The sequence below is a fragment of the Eumetopias jubatus genome, unplaced genomic scaffold (assembly GCF_037043125.1).
Source record: "Eumetopias jubatus isolate StellerSeaLion01/CBP00866 unplaced genomic scaffold, mEumJub1_p1.0 scaffold_6, whole genome shotgun sequence".
Lineage (NCBI taxonomy): Eukaryota > Metazoa > Chordata > Mammalia > Carnivora > Otariidae > Eumetopias > Eumetopias jubatus.
In genome coordinates this window covers 20,421,472-20,440,787 of record NW_028274812.1, presented here as the reverse complement: position 1 = coordinate 20,440,787, position 19,316 = coordinate 20,421,472, and the positions used below count along the sequence as shown (strand labels likewise).

At 36.8% G+C, this 19,316-nt stretch overlaps 1 protein-coding gene across 7 annotated transcripts in view; it reads right to left on the bottom strand.

Moving 5' to 3' along the window:
- Positions 1-808: 808 nt before the first annotated feature.
- The window catches only part of SHPRH (SNF2 histone linker PHD RING helicase), an 89,737-nt gene continuing 71,229 nt past the window's right edge, over positions 809-19,316 (bottom strand). For 3 of the 7 annotated variants that reach the window (XM_028103269.2, XM_028103270.2, XM_088023851.1), the window contains 5 exons: positions 13,803-13,895; positions 12,732-12,818; positions 11,799-11,977; positions 6,748-6,828; positions 3,574-5,590 (listed from right to left, as the gene is read on the bottom strand). In XM_028103269.2, the coding sequence (XP_027959070.2) occupies positions 5,494-5,590; positions 6,748-6,828; positions 11,799-11,977; positions 12,732-12,818; positions 13,803-13,895 (537 nt within the window). In that variant the 3' untranslated portion in view covers positions 3,574-5,493. Of the gene's footprint in view, positions 886-3,573; positions 5,591-6,747; positions 6,829-11,798; positions 11,978-12,731; positions 12,819-13,802; positions 13,896-18,810; positions 19,019-19,316 lie in introns of those variants that run through there. The other 4 variants (XM_088023850.1, XM_028103271.2, XM_028103272.2 and 1 more) reach the window with 4 other exon arrangements.

Sequence of the window (19,316 nt, the reverse complement as noted above, 5' to 3'; positions counted from 1 at the left end):
TGTTATAGTCAAGTCCACCAAACTTACATATACTGCTGCTGCTGTGTGGGTAGGTTTTTTACCATAAACTTTTGACTGTGATCAGCAAAAATACATACAGCATATAGCAAAGTACATAGAGCAAACTTACAAGCAGGGCTAGAAAAATTTTGCCATTCTCTCCCTTGATCTTAATGAACAAATAAGTTATCTAACTGAAGATACTTCAAAAATAGGCTATTGTAGCTGTTCTCAAACTTTTTGGTCTCAGGACCTGCATATGTATCAAAATTACTGAGGGCCTTAGGGCTTTTGTTTATATGGGTCATGTCATTAGTTTGGGGGGTACTCTCTCCAGGGAGCTGCAGACCGTATACAATTTGGTGGTGGTGGTGGGGGCGGGGGGGTTTCCCTCTAAATCTCACCCGAGGAGCCTCTTCCCCAACCCCCAACCCCCCAGGAGCCCACTGACTCCAGGTTAGGAGTGTTTAGGTAAGGGTCTGATAAGTACCCTTTTTAGGTATAAACTACTTTTCTGATATAGAGACATACAATCTCAAAACTGAGGAAGAACAGAACAGATAGGAAGAAAGGAAGGAACAGTGGAAGAAAGGAAGAAAGAAGAGAATTAAAAAGTGGTTTATTTAGTAAAGATCTTTATCGTAATGCTTGAAAGACCAAAACCATTTAAGAATGAAACTTGCTAATCTTTTGCCATACGCACAGAGAAAGATTATGAGTAAAAATAATCATCCCTTTAAAAGAACTTACTGCATAAATTAGATGTCTGCTTACCTGAGTCGTCCTTAGCAACTTAATAGGAAGATAGAAGTGCTATGTATTTATTTGTACCATATCATGCTGGTAAGCCATCATGTGATGTGGGAAGCAGGGTAGAATGGTCACCTGCAAAATAAAAGCAGTAACCTGATTATCAATTATAGACTTAAAAAAAAAGTGAGAAGCACTGAGAAAGTTTTAAATAAATACAACATTCCACAATGATGCTTAATAGTTTAATAACTAATCACTGACAAACATTCTGATACAATAAAGCCAGATCAGGCACTAAAATACATTCTCTTCTTAAACATAGGTTTGCATTTACCAAAGACATCTTTTCGTGACAGCCAAAGGAAAATATTTTCAACACAATCAACAGGCAATAATGTTCTCATCTTAGTCAATGGAAGTTTTTATGAAGAGTCTGAAAAAATAACTGGATGTAGCACTCATTTGATGATAGGAAGCTGGGAAACAGAAGGGGCGTAACGTCCCTTTGTAGTTCTGAATACAGAATTAGGGATGTGGTAAATTTAAACTCAATGGTCTTCAAAGAAGCTAAACACAGGTAATCTCCACAGACATACTCTAAATAAATTATTAATAAAGTGAGGAGAAACTAGATTTCTAAGGAAATTTGGGCACAAATGTTTGCTCTATAAGGCACTGAAGGGGTCAATAATCAGAACGGTGCTGGGATACAAATCACAGATCTGAAAAGATCTCACACATACAAAATTGATCCTTGGTATTAGCGGTGTGGAGCATAAATAAGAACAGGTTTCCAGGAGACAAAGATACGAAAGGGCTTTGGAGGAAGACCCTTAAGAAAAGACTGAAGGGATGGGTTATTTGATAGGAAGAAAGAAAAAGTTACTGAACAATTTAATAACAATAGACACCTATACAGAGGATCATACAGATAAAGGAGGCTAAATTTCATTTCTAGTTTGCAAGAAAAAGAAGTTGCATATATAAGCTGCAGTACAAAGGACTGTTTCAATATAACACAGGTCAGTTTCAACAAACAAAACAGTCTTAAGTCACTGATCCTAAATAATGAATAGGATCCAAGGGATGGTGTGGGACCTTCAAAGACAAGGTATGTATGTCCCTGAAAGGCTGGCTGAAGGCAAGGGAAGACTTAAGTTCTTGTGTTATTTTCTGTATGTGATACGGTGAGTTCTAGAATTCAGATGCAACACTGCATACCTATCACGAGACTAGGAGTTCTCCTTGGATTATCAATTACCTGCAAACTCCTCCTCTAAAGGAAGGCTTTCAAGTGGTTCATATTCAGCCCTTAATGTGGTAACATTCTTGTGGGCTTCACAATGTAACAGAGCTACATGGAGATCCTCATAAATTTTATAAAATATAGTTAATTGGTTCCACTTTGAAGAAATATTATTAAAGATTAGATTTCCTTTACCAGAGTAGACAGGCTCAAAGTACATTGCTTATACTGTACTGTTTTAATGGCATTTCATTTTTATATTGGCATGCCAGTTAAAAATTATGAAATGACATGTTATTGGGGGGATTTTATTTAAATTCTAGAAAAATTGAAAGATACTTTTTTAAGTAGGCTCCATGCACAACATGGGGCTCAAACTCACGACCCTAAGATTAGGACTCAGATGCTCTACCCACTGAGCCTGCCAGGTGCCCCTGAAAGATACTTTTTATTTAACTTAACTAAGCCTGAGGTCATTTAGCATAGGTGATTTTTGCATTTCAAAAAGGCTATTCTGTAGCTTAATAAAGAATTCAAGCACATTAAATCTTTATTTTTTATTTTTAAAGACTTTATTTATTTATTTGACAGAGAGAGAGAGACAGTGAGAGCAGGAAAACAAGCAGGGGGAGTGGGAGAGGGAGAAGCAGGCTTCCCGCTGAGCGGGGAGCCCAATGCAGGGTTCGATCCCAGGACCCAGGGATCATGACCTGAGCCGAAGGCAGACGCTTAATGACTGAGCCACCCAGGCGCCCCCACACTAAATCTCTAATGTACTATATCTAGTAAATGAGAGCAGAATATTCAAAAGACTTATTTGTTCCTTTGTCCACTTTAAAGGGCAGCTTAAGTTGATGACTAACCATGCATTGCTCAATTCCATTCCTAAATATTTTGATGAGTACTGTGAGTTTGATAATTATCCGTAAAGCATTTGTGGTTACATGTTCAATTATCAAATGTCGATCGTTTTTAGTTTATTGTTATTAATATGACATGAAAAGAAGGAATCCCTAAAAAACCAAACACATGGATCATTCTGCAGCAATCACATACCAAGAGAAAAGTTGAAGCTGCAATAAACAGGGAAGCTATCTGGGTTCGAGGCAAAGGATTATGGAATTCGGCACATGTGTTTTACATTGTACATACCCCATCTTTTCAGTCCTAATAAGCTCACCTGGATTCACGTAACACAGAATGCTTCCCCAGAGCCCAAAACATTTAAGCTCTTTAAGGATTGGCATGATCTCATTTTTTCTCACAGGTTCATTAGTACAGCACCTACTTCGGAACAACTATTTGTGAGCACAATAATAGTTCAGAAAATATAAAATGATGGAAGAAGGAAACAAGAAAGTCCTTTGCAGCCAAGATGTGGGGACTAGACCTGTATTTGTTTTGAACAACTGTCTGGAAGAACTGCCACAACTCTTTTGAAGAAATAATAAATGTCTATAAAATATAGAATTCTATAGTATAAACAATTGTGACACCTTTTGTTGAGATACCAAAACAAAAAACAAGAAAATATACTGTATGTCGTGTGGCTCAGAAATTAATAAATCCCCAAATTTCAATTTCCACTAAAATATTTATTTAATTAATGATATCTTACAGAAATAAATAAGAACAGTTTTTCTCTAATACAGATAGGTATACTTATATATATATATATATATATATAGTTTTTCCTTTTTTACAAAATCGAAGCATATCAAATTGTTTTCCCCAAAACTTTAGCTCAAAAAGGAATACTAGGAAACAAACAAAAATACTGAAATATGCTCACCATTAAATTATAACCACGGGCCTTCTGAATCTCATCAGCATGACATAAGATTGAGAGAAAGACCATGAGATTGGGAGTCAGGGGACCTGGGCTCCATTGTTTCCTTGCTATGTGTCACAAACACAGTTCTCTGTATTTCTGAACCTTGGTTCTCTAACTTTAGAACAGGAATGATATTAGTTATATCAACTTCATAGGACTGTTGGGCAAATTAAAGCTGAATGTGAATGTACAGGAAAGCTCTTTATAATATGTAAAGAGCTACAAAAATAATAGTTTTGTTTAATTTCATATAAAAGAATCAATGCATATCTTCCTCCAACTGAAGAATAAGCACCAAAAATGTGTGTGTGTTTTCTTCAGTTGAATTATGTCACCCTATAGGCCTAGAATAAGAAAATGCACCTTAACTAAGCACCAAAGCTTCTTGGACAAATGTGGTAGAAGGGATATTTCTATTACAGTTTTCTGGGCAGCTAAGTAGGAGCTAATGAGTCTTGAGGGTCATTTAAAACTCTGAAGGCTCAAAGAAAACAAAACAAGAACATTTGTATTACATCAAATGGCTAGGATAAAACAAGCTACTCCTTATTTAGTGATTTCAAAGTCCATTGATTCTTCACAGAAGAAGAAACACTCAGTTGTTATCGGTTGCAATTATTTGCTTATGTGAATATGACATTCTCTTGTTCCAAAGATCAAATACTAGTCCTTGAGAGAAGTCCTAGTGAAATAAAATAACAAATTATCACAGATTTAGATACCAGTGGTTAAAGGTCTAGTTTCCAAAGAATACGGGAAAGGAAAAGAATCCAAGACATCAGTATAATGATTAAAAAAAAAAAAAAAAAAAAGCAAAACCCGTCATACCTGCATGTTATAATGATTAAGAACTAAAATTATAAAAATTGCAATATTTACAGATACATCAATCTTAAATTATGTAAAAACAATAAGGAAACTTAAAAGTAGAGAAAGCAGTTTAGATAATTTTATGATAAACATGAATACATTTAAAATGCTATTTAAAGTTCGCTGCTTACACTGACATTACTTAAACACATCATAGAAATAAGAAAAGTGTTCAATGTTTCAATTTTTAGTACCAACATACAGAGAAAATAAATACTTGTCTAATATTAACTTATTATTAGGAATTGTATTACTGTAAAGTTACTATGCATGGAGTTATAATCTAAAACTACTCAAATAACTAGGAGTTAATATAATTCACCATCCACTTAAAATATTACTACCAAGGTACTGCTGAATCATGTGCTAAAGATACCGAAGGCCCTTCCAAAACTGAGTTTAAGTGGGTCAAATATACTAGGTGGTATGAAACTAGACCAGTTTACTCTCTCCCTTACTTCAACTCTTTTTAAGACTGATCTTATCAAAAGAAAAGTACACATTACCTCTCTTAATTCCCTTGCCTCATCAGATATAGATATTCTTTGGGACAAAAATAAATATTCTATTAGGAGTGTAAAATTAAAAATCTTTATAGATCTTTTGGAAACAAGATAACTGGAAAGAACTCAGTAACTACTAAGACGCCATACAACTTAAAAAAAAGAAAGAAATTCATTCAATGAAGAACAGTATTTACTGACATCTACTGGATTTTTTACTTATAACTTTGCTCTATAAGCTATGAAAAATTTAAATACATTAAAGTCTGGATTGAACCAAGTGTACTTCATTCAAGTTCTTCAGTTTCTTTGGTAAACAGGTCTGCCAGATCAGCCAAGGTTAAGACGGAGGCCTCTGGATGCTTCACCGATGAGTTCGTGTGACTGTAGCATTTTCCAAGTGAGTAGAGTCAGAAAGAAATCAAGGAATAAATGATTACATTTGTGTTATATTTTGCTCTTGTCCTATAATAATACTAAGACATAACGATATAAGAATATTCTTATAAAAACATGTATCCTCATTAGTGTTTGTAAGTGAGCCACAAGAACCTCCAAGAACAAAGTCAGTGATAGGATCATTGTTAGATCTCGTCAAAATTAGTGAAGACTTCTGTATAGCACTTTTAGGCTTTGTTATAAAATGTCTTTTCTCTCCACAATTCCTAAAACAAAGAAACAAAACCCATGCCACCTACTGCTAAGGCTCTCACCTTAGAATTTCTTACTTCCCAAAGTTAGTGTATTTCAAGAGAATTTCAATAGCTCTTCTAAATGCTATTTTATTTAAGCAGCTTAACTATAATCGCTGAATCCTGTTACACATGGAAACATCAACAGTAAAAAACCTTGATGTCTGATGAAAACAGCTTTCATGGTAGACTCTTTCCTTCCCATAAACCACAAATGGAAGGAGATTTCTGGTTTCAAATTGCTTCTTTGCTATGCACAGTGCCTCTGTAGAGACATCCCCCCAAGGCAATCATTCCTCTGTATCTGCCAACCATACCTATCTCATAAGGATGTAGTAAAGCATTGGTTTATGTTTGCAAAATGACTTGGAAGAAAATTATGGAATAAATATTAGAAAGTTTTATAATTCTAAAGTTAAATTTTTAAAATTAAGGCTACTCTGGTCTCTCTGCTCCTGTTCTGCCTTTGGAAAGAATATCAAAATCATCAGCTGAGTTTTAAGTCCAGATCTTCCCATGTGCATGTGACTAACATGTGTGATGTATAAAGCAACACTGTAAGTTTCCTTTTATAGATATCAGACTAAGGCTTTTAGCGTGGGCATAAAGATAGATTTCTTTAAAAAGTAATCCAATATGGCAAAGAAATGTAGGGCAGTTTAAATATTTTTAAACTTTACAATCCCTATTAATAAATGAAATCAAATATAGGATGTCTAGAGCATTAACTGGGAAATTGTAGATAGGTAAAATGTCCTATCTTGCTTTTAAAAAGTATCTGGTCATCTAAGTGAAGAAGTCCCAAACACGTGGGAAACACCCATCGGCTTGTAGGAGATTGTAACCTACCTCTTCTCAGCAGTTTTCAGCATTGCTTGCATTCTTTCTTCTATTGTTGCCTTAATTAAGAATCTGTGTACAATAGTAGGTCTAGAAGGTACATAATAATAAGTTTAAAAACATCTTAAAACCAATTAGAACAAATAAGACTTCACATATTATACGCTATATTCATCAGTCATGTGGTGCCCACTGTGGCAGATACTAATCAAGGAGCTGGGAGGGGGGGCGGTCAGTGGTGAATAAAACAAACTAGTTTTAATGAACTAACATTCTAATGAGGGGAGACACACAATAAACACATAAACTGGATGGTACAGATAACCCCACAAGGAAGCTAACATCTGAGTTGAAACATGACCGATGGGAACGAGGCTGCTAAGCCAAGAAGCAGAAAGAGCATCCAAACAGAAGCAACAATAAATAAATGCAAGCTCTTGGGAAGAGAACATGCTTGGAACCAGCTTAAAATGTTGGAAGGGCAGAAAGGAGCCTCTCATGGCAGAAGTGTGTTGTAACAGAGGGGTAGAGAGTAGAAGTGAGACTGGAGAGTGGGCAGGGAGCAGATCATGTAGGGTCTGGAGGGATAAGGCAGGAATCTGATTTTATTGTGGTACTGAGGGGAAGCCATCTGTGGGTTTTATGTGTGATTTGACTTAATACTGGATTATACTTTAGACATCCCTTGGGCTGCTGCGTGGGGGATGGACTGTTAGGTAGCAAAAGTGAAGGCCAAGAAGCCAGTTAAGGAGTTCCGTAGGAGTCCAGGTAAGAGGGTGGGCTGTGCTCTGGTTGTATCAGTGGAAACAGTAAGTAGCAGACGGTCTGGAATATCTTTGGCAGGTAGAGTTGGCAAGACTTCAGTGATGGTTTGGATGTGTGGCACGAAGAGAGGAAGTATGGAAAAGTCCTGGATTTATGGTCTGAGAAACTACAGATGAGAGAGTCAGATTATAAAATGGGGAGGGTGGGGGTGGCTGAGAGCGCAGTAGGAATACACTTTCTTTTACCATGTTAAACCTGAGTTTTCCATTATCTAGGTATCCAAGGGGAGGTGGAATCCAGATATGTGTGAAGCAACAGAACTGGGTATGTGAGTCTGAGACAGGAGCTGAAGGGGCATGTCTGGACCGGGGACATATGTCTGAGAGTCATCCACATATAAATGCTGCTTAAAGCTCTGAGACTGGATAAGCTCATCTAGGAAGTATAGATGAGTACAAAACCCTCACGGACCACTGGCAAGAAGTCGGTCAATAACATTATGAAGCTCATTTCAGTGGCACAGTGAGGACAAAAACCCAACCAGGAAGGCTGAGGGGGAGGGGGAAGGATGTGGGGGTGGAGGTGGAATGGAGGGGGGGTGTTTCTAAAGACAGACGATATGAAGCCACACTTATGTGGTCATGTCTTACAAGAGGAATGTCCTTGAGAAGGGATGGGACCCATGACAAGTGGAATGGCTGGCTTTTGAAAAAAAAGGGACACTTCTTCCACTGTAATAAAAGGGAAGGAACATACTGTGCCAGCCTGCTTATTGCTACAGAGGAAATATCTGTACCCCTTCCTACAAGCAAGGCTTGCACTCGAGCATTATCCTGGCACTCTCTCCTCTCTCTTGCTTCACTAGTCCTCCGTTTCTAATGAATCACTCCATTATTTCTCCCACATGAAAGGAAACAATAACAAAACCTCTTGATCTCATGCTCTTCCTTTTCTCTGCTCTTTGCAGCAAAATTGCTCAAAATACGAGTCCTGCCAGAGGCAGCAGTGCACTGTGCTTAAAAGGAGGGGTTGGGGAGGCAGCAGCTATGCTTGAAACCGCCACCACTTCTGCTAGCTATGTGACCCTGGACAAGTTACTTAACCCGTCTCTGTTAGGTGTGTGTTTATTAATAAATAAATAAAACCCTATTCTCTCTTACAGTCAAATCACTACCAAAACTGGTTTCGATCTCCATGCTGCTAAATCTAAGGGTCAATTCTCAATCTTTATCTTACTTGACATTTTAACAGTACATGAAATATAGTTGGTCATATCCTTCTTGAATTACATTTCTTATACTTGACTCCCAGGAACCTCTTTCTTCTGGTTTTCTTCCCAACTCATTGTTTGATCTTTATCTGTTACCTTGGCTGGTTCCTTCTCCTCTCCCACAGCCCTAAACTTTGGTGTGCTCTGGAGTCCAGTCTTTGGTCCTCTTCTCTACCCACACCTACTCCCTAGGTCATCTCACTCAGTCCTGTGACTTAAAAATACCATTTTTATCCTGTCATTTTCAAATGTATCTCTAGCACAGACTTCTCCTGAATTCGAGACTTGTATGTCCAATTACAGAATAGCTATCTCCATTTGTCCAATAAATATCAGATAAACATCTCAAATTTCTATTTAAAATAAGTTTCGGTTTTCCCCTCACCAAACCTGCTCTACCCTGTAGTCTTCCCCAGCTCAGCTGAAGGCTACTTCATCCTTTTAGTTGTCTAGGTCAAAAAACCACGGCATTGACCTTGACTTGCTCACATCCCATGTCCAGTCTGTCCACAATAACTCTTGGTTCTACCCTTAAAATATGTTTAGAACCTGACCACTTCTCACCATTTCCACTGCTGCTACCATGGTCCAAGTCACCTTTAACTCTTACCAGGACTATACAACAGCCTCCTAACTGTTCTCCCTGCTTCTACTCCCCTGGTCCTGAACAGAGCACTCAGAATGAGTCTCTCAAAACTTAAGTTAGGACTTGTTGCTTCTCTGCTCAAAGCCTTCTGTTGGCTCCCTATCTCATACATAGTGAAAGCAAGGTCCTCATAGTGACCTCCTAGGCCCTATAAAATCCCCTCTCCTACTGGCTCTCCGACTTCAACTCCCACTTCTCTTCTCTTTGCTTATTCCTCTTCAGCAACTCTGGCTTCTTGCTATTCCTCAAACATACCAGGTATACTCCTGACAGGGTCTTTGTACTGAGTGTGCTGTCTGCTTGAATATTACTCCCCATGACGTGTGCATGGCTTTCTCATCTCTTTCAAGTCTTTGGTCAGATGTTAACTTCCCCATAAAAATCTTGCATGCTGGGTGGCTCAGTGGGTTAAGCTTCTGACTCTTAATTTTGGCTCAGGTCATGATCTCAGGGTTGTGAGATGGCGCCCTGCGTTGGGCTCCATGGAGCCTGCTTAAGATTCTCCCTCTCCCTCTGTTCCCCACCCCGCTCTCTTTCTCTCCCTCTCTCTCAAAAAAAATCGTGCATGCTAACCTGCTCAGTCAAATGTACTTTTTTTTTTTTTTAAAGAGAGATCAAGACCTGAGCTGAGATCAAGAGTTGGACATTTAACCAACTGGGCCACTCAGCAGCCCCTAGCCAAATGCACTCTTAATCCTCCTTACCCTGCTCTACTTTTCCAGCTCCTAACATAGCATATATTTCACTTATGTTATTGTTTACCATCTGTCTCTCTACCAACTGTCGTAACTAGAATTTAGGTTCCATGAGGGCATCTCAGAAGGTGTTCAATAAAAATTTACTGAATGAAGTATGTGGGTATTGATGCAGGTAGACTGTTCAAGCTGGTGATAAAAAGATGAGATGCTTCAAATCGGACTTCATCTGTTTTCTCCATATGAGGCAAGACTGTCATCAGTGGGGCAGTGGTTACAGAAGACTTTTAAGATAGTCTCTTCAGAAAGTGGAAAAATCTATCTACTAGGGAGGCATAGTAGGACTGTCAGGTAGTGTTGAATGGCCTTTTTAGACTGTGGTCTTACATCTCAGCTGAATCCAGTCTACGCATTGGAAAACACTGGTAAGAAAGCAATGTTTAAAAATATAAGAAAAAAAAAAACCCCAAAACCCCCAAACACCAACCAAATAAGATAAAGCTGTGTTTTAAATGACACTTGATAGTACTTAGAACAAGAGTGCGTTTATTACAGTTATGTTACTTTGCCATATTTTACTACAGGTTTGTTTGATGAACATGTCTCTTTTCTGCTGAAAATTAAAGTCCTCATTTGTTCGCTTGGCAACTGCTTACAAAGCAATCCAGTTTTTTGAGTACGTCATATAAGATGGCATTTCCTGTCACTCCTCTCCACATACTCCATACCCCAGCAATTCCAAACTCCTCCCAGTCCCTGGAAATATCATGGTGTTTATCTCTTGTGTTCCTGTACATGCAACTGTCTTTGGCTGTGTGAGTACCCTTTTTCAGCCCAGCTTTGAAATAATTAGTCCTTCAAGACAACCTAATGAAGCCTTTCCTGAATCTCTAGGCACAACCAATCACTCCCTTCTTTATTACCATAGTACTTCTATTTTTTCATATTCTACTGCAATATTTCTTGTACTACACAGTGACCTCCTTGGGGGAGCAGATTATGTCTTACTCAGTTTGAGTCTTCAGTATCTAGCATAATGAGTGACAAATAGTTGCCACTCAATATTTATTTAATGAGTACTCAGTATGCATTTTTTTAAATATTCAAGGCAGCTAACATCTAGGAAGTAATACATCTAAGAGGTCTTATGAAGGATAACTGTCTATTCTGATATTTGAATAAAAGTAGTAGATATTACACAATATACACCACTAGGTTTGGGCCCAGTATTAGGCTGGGCCTAAACTAAATCTAATTACCTCTTAGAATAGACCCAAGGGACTATCTTTTTCTAAGGGGAAGAATTTAAAAAGGAATCATGAATGAGTTATGCCTTCTTTTAAATTCAGACTACTTTAGACAATCAAAAATCAATTCTTCTCAAAGTCATGATGGATGCCTTCAACTCTGCAGCTATCTTAAATATTTTAAGAAACTGTTTTGGTGAAGTGATCAGGGTAGACTGAAGGAGGGAAGACAAAAACCTGGGAGAATACAGGGATTTGCTGTTTGGAGGAGGGAGAGTTGGAAATCTCAAAATGTCTTTTGGTCATATACTTGAAAACTTAATAAATAAGTGATTAAAAAGGAATAGGTTATAATGAACATAAATGAAGAGTTTAAATACCGACTTGTATTTTAGAAACTTGAAGCAAATGTAACTGATGCTAATTTTAGTCCTTACTTTGTTTGTCCAATTCGGTGCACCCTCCCAATGGCTTGAAGCTCATGGGCGGGGTTCAATATGGGCTCCACCAAGAGAACATGAGTTGCTTCAATGATAGTTAATCCATTAGAACCTGTGTGCAGGGGCAGCAGCAAAATATTGATTTGAGGATCATGTTTAAATGCTGAAAGGTTCTCCTAAAAAAAGAAAGGTACATTTAAATTTTAGTTGGATCACTTAAAAATAAGAGCAGTATATTATAGTTCATATTAAAAAGCCTAATAGAATCCAGGTCATTGTGAAATGTAACAATTAAGACAATTAAATGTAAAATTACCAATTTTAAAAAATGTAAACTTGTTGCCTGACTTCATGAGGAGAAGTGTCACATAAACTCTTTTTTTTCTGATACAGTGGAAGCACAAGATATGTGTGCGTGATATATGCAAATTAAACTACATGAGCTTGGAGAAAAGAGAGAATGAGAAAGAGTGTGTCAGAGTGAGGAGGAGATCAGAGACATGAATCTGCTACATTTTCACTTGGTCTCCTTTCTGCTTTTGTCTCTTAGGGTGTGTGCCTGTTGTGCTGAGTGTAGCATAAGGAATTTGACCATACAGAGTTTTGTCTGGCAGTGTCTTGAGGACCTAATTTCAGCATGAGGGCCCTGTCCATTCAACAGGTGTATCATAGGCCATCTTTTCCTCTAGTGAAGCAAACAATCTCAAGTCAGAAGATCTTTAAAAAAAAATGATCTTGCTATGGGTATAAATGGATAGAAAATAATTACAGTTTCGCTACTTTGCTTTTGATGTTAATTTTATAATGAATCAATAACTGAAACCCTTACACAAGACAATAAATGCAAGTAAGCTATGAATAGCAGTTTCAATTGGCAACTGAATCCAAACCCGCCCGCCCCCAAAAACAAGAAAAACCTTCTTGACATACCTGAAATGTCTTAACACGACTGATCTGAGCAAATTCCATGTTGTTGTCAGTGAGGGCTTTTGAAATAATATCTAATACATCTTGCCACTAGAACAGAAAACAAGTATTTACACATAGCTTTCATATAAAAAGGAGTTGAAAAGGGACTAAATCTAAATGACTTTGTACCTCAGAATTAAGAAAATATAAAAACAAACCTTCAAATGTGGTTCCATCAATATTATTTCCTACTACCAAAATGGAAGTGGTTCCCCCCGGCCCCTGGTTTGTTTTAAATCACATGCTGGTTAAAGACAGTGTAAAAGACATGGGTGTCTTTGGGAACTGAATTAGGATAAACATAAATAATAGAAAATAAATAACGGGAGTGCTTAACGGATATAGTTGCTTACCTTTTAGAAATAAAAACTAGAATTTTTACTCAATATTTTATTCAGTAGGTTACTTTCTTTTTCTCAAAAACTTTCTTTTTCTCAAAAACTTTCTTTTTCTCAAAAACTTTCTTTTTCTCAAATGACCAATTTCACTTGTGAAATGAGACTTTCAAGGTTATAGATAAACATAAATAATAGAAATTATTTATGTTTATAGATAAACATAAATAATAGAAAATAAATAACGGGAGTGCTTAACGGATATAGTTGCTTACCTTTTAGAAATAAAAACTAGAATTTTTACTCAATATTTTATTCAGTAGGTTACTTTCTTTTTCTCAAAAACTTTCTTTTTCTCAAAAACTTTCTTTTTCTCAAATGACCAATTTCACTTGTGAAATGAGACTTTCAAGGTTATAGATTCTAATTTTTAACATATTAATATTCGAAATTACCCATAAAACATATTAAGAGGAAATGTAGCTATACAAATTGCCTTGTAAAACATCACCGAATTTCTCTAAAAATAATTCCATCTTATGGACATAGAAAAAAAAACCAAACATGGAAAATCTAACAGTAATTCTAAATCTCAACTTTATTAGGGTGAACGTTAAACATGAGTTCTGAGATATAAACTGATAAGAGACAGAAAGCCAGTGTGAGCTAAGACTCAGGATGAAAACGTTGACTGTACCGTTGAGAAGACGAGTGCTTTAGCGCCTGGGTCTCTAAGCTGGATTCTCATCAGAGTTCTGACCACAGCTTCCACTTTTGTAGAATGGCTGCCCTTTGAACACAAACAAGAAGACACATCACTACCAAATAAAATCTAGTTTATAGGGGAGAGGAAAACCAATATAAACCACTTGTATTACCAAAACTACATGTGCATCAAAACAAACTCTCAGGTGAGTATGTGTGTACTCTTTACTTTGTATTTGCTGGAAATTTTCGTTAGCCTCAAACTGCAGAAGCTATAGAACTTACACCCCAGGAAAACTGAATATGAAACACATCAGAAAATCATACAGTGCTATGACCCCGAATAGAAGATTTTTAGGTTAAAGTGGTTAGGATTTGTAGTTATAAGATTTTGTTATTTTAGATAAGCAGAATTTATATTAAAAACACTCTTCACTTCAGATATCAGGGCATTAGAAATGTTAAGAATACAATGAATCAAAATTCCAAAATTCCAGTGTAAGCAAACTGAAGGATCCAACCCAGCAAGGATCCTTTCCTGCAAGGGAATTACAAAGGATAGTGACAGAGGTACAAATGACATCCACTTGGACAGCAGCAGATTTCTACAAAGCTAGAAAACACTCAATGAGTGGTTTTTGCATTTTCCATAATCATTTCCATCATAAAAGTACGAAAAGGAAAAAAAAAATGAAGGAATAACAAAATGAGGAAATGAGCAAATGTTTTTGTAGCCTTCATTGAAAGTTTTCCTCCTGGAATGTTCTGGGAGATGGCATGACATGAAGATATTAAGGGCATGGGATTTTGAGAAAAATCTAAATTCAAAGTTGACCAGCCAGTTCTGCATTTTGCAAACTAACCTTTCCAAGGCTTAGCTGCCTCATCTGCCAAATAGGGAGGATAATTCTATTTCCAAAGATTGCTGTGATGGTTAAATGAGAAATACATGTATAGCATTTAATTCAACACTTGGCAGAGTAGACACTCAGCAACTTATTATCTTTCTAAGACATTAAATATGAGCACAGATGATGACACACATAATCTCACCAGGGGGGCAGATCTAATCAAAAAGAAGTAAAAATATTCTCACAGCAGCATTACTCTTCTCCTCAAACCGACGCCTCGCACCACTTTTACACAGAGACATCAAAGGTAAAATATGTAAACGAAACAAGAAAGGCGTATCAACTTTAAGTTAGCAAGACAGAATTATGGAAGAAGTTTTAAAACGCTAATACTAAAATCCTGAGTCTATATAATTATTTCTCTGGTATGCAGATTGCCAATGATACTTGAAAGGTTAAAAAATATAAAGGATCTGTTTCAGTCTAAAAAGTGTCTTAAATAGAGCAAAATTATCTCAAATGAGAGAAAGCGGGAAATCAGCATGAAGTATTGTTTAATGAGTTTAGACAGAAACATTCATATCCCTTGCAAGTTCTCATTTTCAAAAATATTTTCAAATGAAATACCATAATAACTATAAAACCTTCCATCTATTAAGCTGCTTCTTATGAAAAGTTCAAAAGAAAACATAATAATAACCTTTTATAAGCAACATTCCAAACTAGAGTGCTAACTCTGGGAAGAAAAAGACCAGAACATTCACTTTTATCAAAGTTTGGACAGTTCAGTGGTAGCTTTCAATGATCCCTTGCAAATGTCACAGCTTGGAACCATTTGGTCCTAGTCCAGTTACTGCCACTGTGAAAGAATAATAAGAAGTGCAGAAATCCAAAGCTCTGGTTGGCATAAAGCTACATGGTCGGGGGGGGGGGGGTGAGACTACCTTAATACCCCTTTTCTTCCACTTGGGCAGAAGTGGTTACTGAGAATGAGAACAATGGATGGACTTCTTAGTGGGTGGCCCGTCTATATTGGCAGGTCTTGGTTTGAGCATGCATGCCCTGCATAATTTTAAAAAACAAATCCAGTAAATGCAAAATCCTTATGTTAGGCCACTGTGTTAAGGTAAGTTTCTGTCAAGACAAAAGATTTCCTATTTTAGACTACTTGAAGACATTTAAATTATCATAAATTGAAATTAAAAATGTTGCCTCCCAGTTACAAGAGGATATGTTGAATTTATTTAAGATTTATTTATTTATTTGAGAGAGAGTGAGCAAGCATGTGCATGTATGTGTGTGTGGGGGGGGGCAGAAGGAGATGGGGAGAGAGAGTCTTAAGCAGACTGCATTGAACACGGAGCCATACACCAGCCTCGATCCCATGACCCTGGAGATCATGACCTGAGCTGAAACCAAGAGTCGGATGCTCAACCAATTGTGCTACCCAGGCGCCCCCGCTGAGTTTATTTTAATAACAATTCCTAATTTGTTGCTAAATGGAAAGAAAATGCTTATGCACAATGAAGGATTACTGACCTTTAAAAAGTTAACATAGAAAAGGAGGTAAACTATAGGAGAAAAACTGAATAGAAGTTAGATAAGGATCTGGTTTCTGTCTTATTTACTGTATCTATCACAAGCATTTTTTGGATAACTTTAAAAAAATTACATAAAAGCAAAATATGCTTACAGGACAACTAAGCTAACAGAAATATACAGAATTAAAGAAGCTAAATCTTTTCTTAAAGCACTACCCTCTCAAAACACCACTAAGAATTGGCATTTATCCTGTTAGAACCTCTTAAGCATTTTAGAAGCTTATATAAAAATGCATACATACTCCACAAATATTTGTAAACATGTTTTATAAAATGGCCTTTTCATTTAACACTGTATCTTAGCAATCTATTCATGTAGGATTTTTACTTTACTTGACCTCAACAGTTGTACAACATTTAGGGTAGAACAATTTATTAAATATTTGCTTATTAATATACATTTAGATTTTTGCATTCTTTTTTGCTATTATAAACAATACTTCAGTGATACTTGGATGCATGTGAAAATATTTTTATTGGATGGGCACATCAAAGTGGAATTATTGGTCAAATACTCAAAAAAGTTAGTAGATACTTGGATTTTGGTGGATCAAATTGCCATCTAAAAATGCTGGAACTCGGGAGTCCCGGGATCCAGCCCCATGATGGCTCCCTGCTCTGCGGGGAGTCAGCTTCTCCCTCTCACTCTGCCCATCCCCCTCCTTCTCTCTCTCTCAAATAAATAAATAAATGAAATCTTTAAAAAAAATGCTGGAACTTTTAACTACCAATGGTTAAAAATGTCTCTTTCTTTGCACACTTGTTTTTGCCAGTCTGATAGGTGAAATGAGGAGCCAAATTTTCATTTAGTCTACATTTTCCTGAGACTGAATTTGAATACCATTAATTGGCCATTTAGAATTCTTCTTCTGGGAACTGTATTCATATCCTTTGCCAATTAAAGAAGAAAAAAACCCTAAGTTTTCATTTCTTACTGATTGGTAGGATCTCTCATATACTGTATATGTTAAATTTATGTTGTCAGTATTTTCCTACCTCTCTGTATGTGGTTCACAGTTGTGTTAAATGCAATAATGTAAGCAAAAGTGCTATATTAATACACATTAGTTACAGTAACTCACAAATGTTTGATGAATGACAACTGGATTTAAAAGTTAAGTATTCTTGGGGTGCCTGGGTGGCTCAGTTAAGCATCTGCCTTCGGTTCAGGACATGATCTCAGGGTCCTGGGATCGAGCCCCGCATCGGGCTCCCTGCTCAGCGGGAAGCCTGCTTCTCCCTCTCCCGCTCCCCCTGCTTGTGTTCCCTCTCTCGCTGTGTCTCTCTCTGTCAAATAAATAAATAAAATCTTAAAAAAAAAATTAAGTATTCTTTGATCTTACTCTTTTAGATTTTTTCTGTGCTTGACACTTTAACTAGTCTTTCATAAGGGAAAGAGGAGAGATTTTTTTTGGAGAAGAGCTGCTTTTCCCTCAACTAATTGTTTTGCCATGGTTATTTTTTCATTTTTTATTTAAGTAGGCTCCATGCCCACTTAAGCTCCATGTGAGCTTGATCTCACAACCCTGAGCCTAAATCAAGTCAGATGCTTAACCGACTGAGCTACCCAGGTGCCCAAACCCAATGGGTTTTTATCTTTAATCTTTAGAAACCTAGATTCCCACCACATTATGCCCTCATTCATGAACTTTTTTTCTTTCTTGCTTGTGCTTTTTACTTCCAAATGAAAAAGCAAGAGTTCCAAAATAATACTGAAAAGATTATGGTTGGTCTTACAGCAGAGTCTATGAAAGTGAACAAAGAGAAAGGGCAGACTTTCTTCTGCATTTTCCTCATGATTCAAGTGCCCCCAACATTTCAAGTAAATTCATATTTGATTATTCAAATCATTCATTTATTTATTTAACAAAAATGCCAAGAACTATATTAGGCACTAGACATATAAAGATCAAAAGATACACTCCCTTACTCCCCAAAACATATAGTCTAATGAATGTTGCAGAATATAGAAAATAACAAAAAAGATGGTTTATACTGCTGGTTTGGCCTGGATACAATTTAAATGAATATTTTATTATACCATCTTAATGAGTACTATACACATTCTACTGCTCTTTTTAATGTTTTTATCTCAAATGCATAAATGAAATTTGGCACAAATCTGTCAGTTTCTGAGAATACTATTCAATGTGACCATTGCTACAGAAAATAAATACTCAGTTTGTTAAAAAAAGGTTAAAACACAAAGAAGGGGATGGGTTACATACACGCAAGGCTGGAGGAGATCACAGAAGAGGCACAAGAGAGATTAGGATGAGGAATTGTGCCCAAGAATCTATCCCTATGCAAGGTGTTAACAAAGTTATAAAGTATGAATACTTTTAAGACAGGTAAACTGGTAGCCTCAGTCCAACTTAGCTTATTTTTTAGCTGTATCAGTAAACATACAGGTGCAAAGTAAAGTTAGAATGGTATGTATTCAGGAGGAAGGTACACGGGAACAGAAACCCCCCAAGACTGCTAGATCACTTCTTAATATATTACAATGATAAAGTTGTATTTAAATATAAGCACCTTCGTCCTCTTCTGAAATTCTTGTCCCTTTCCTCATTTCCATCCTTTCTTGAGAATTTCTTTGGTTTTTCAAGATATATATCCATCAACCCTGATTTCGTGATCAATGCTTGGCTTTTCTTCATGCTTCTGAAATATCAACGATGAAGACCCAGCTTTGGAGTAAAGACACATTACCTGTCCTCTGCCCTTCACTGACCGTGTCTTCATGGTTGTTCTCCCTAAGGCAACAGGAGAATCAGGATGGGAGCCGTACAAAGTGTTACCAGTCAGATCAAGTCAGTACCTCTCCTGGTGTTCCCCTCATGAGGTAAGCAGTCAAGGGTATTCTAACAGCTAATGAAGAAAAAGGATGGAATTTTCCTTCTTTATAGCAAGAGAATCATATAAAATATTCTTTACAAAAATCTTTGTTCCCTTCCTTGTAATGTAATCAACAAAAACCAAACAAGGCCTCCAAGCTACATATACAGGTGGCCTTTCTACTTTCTGGAAAATAAACTGCAAAGTTAAAAGCTC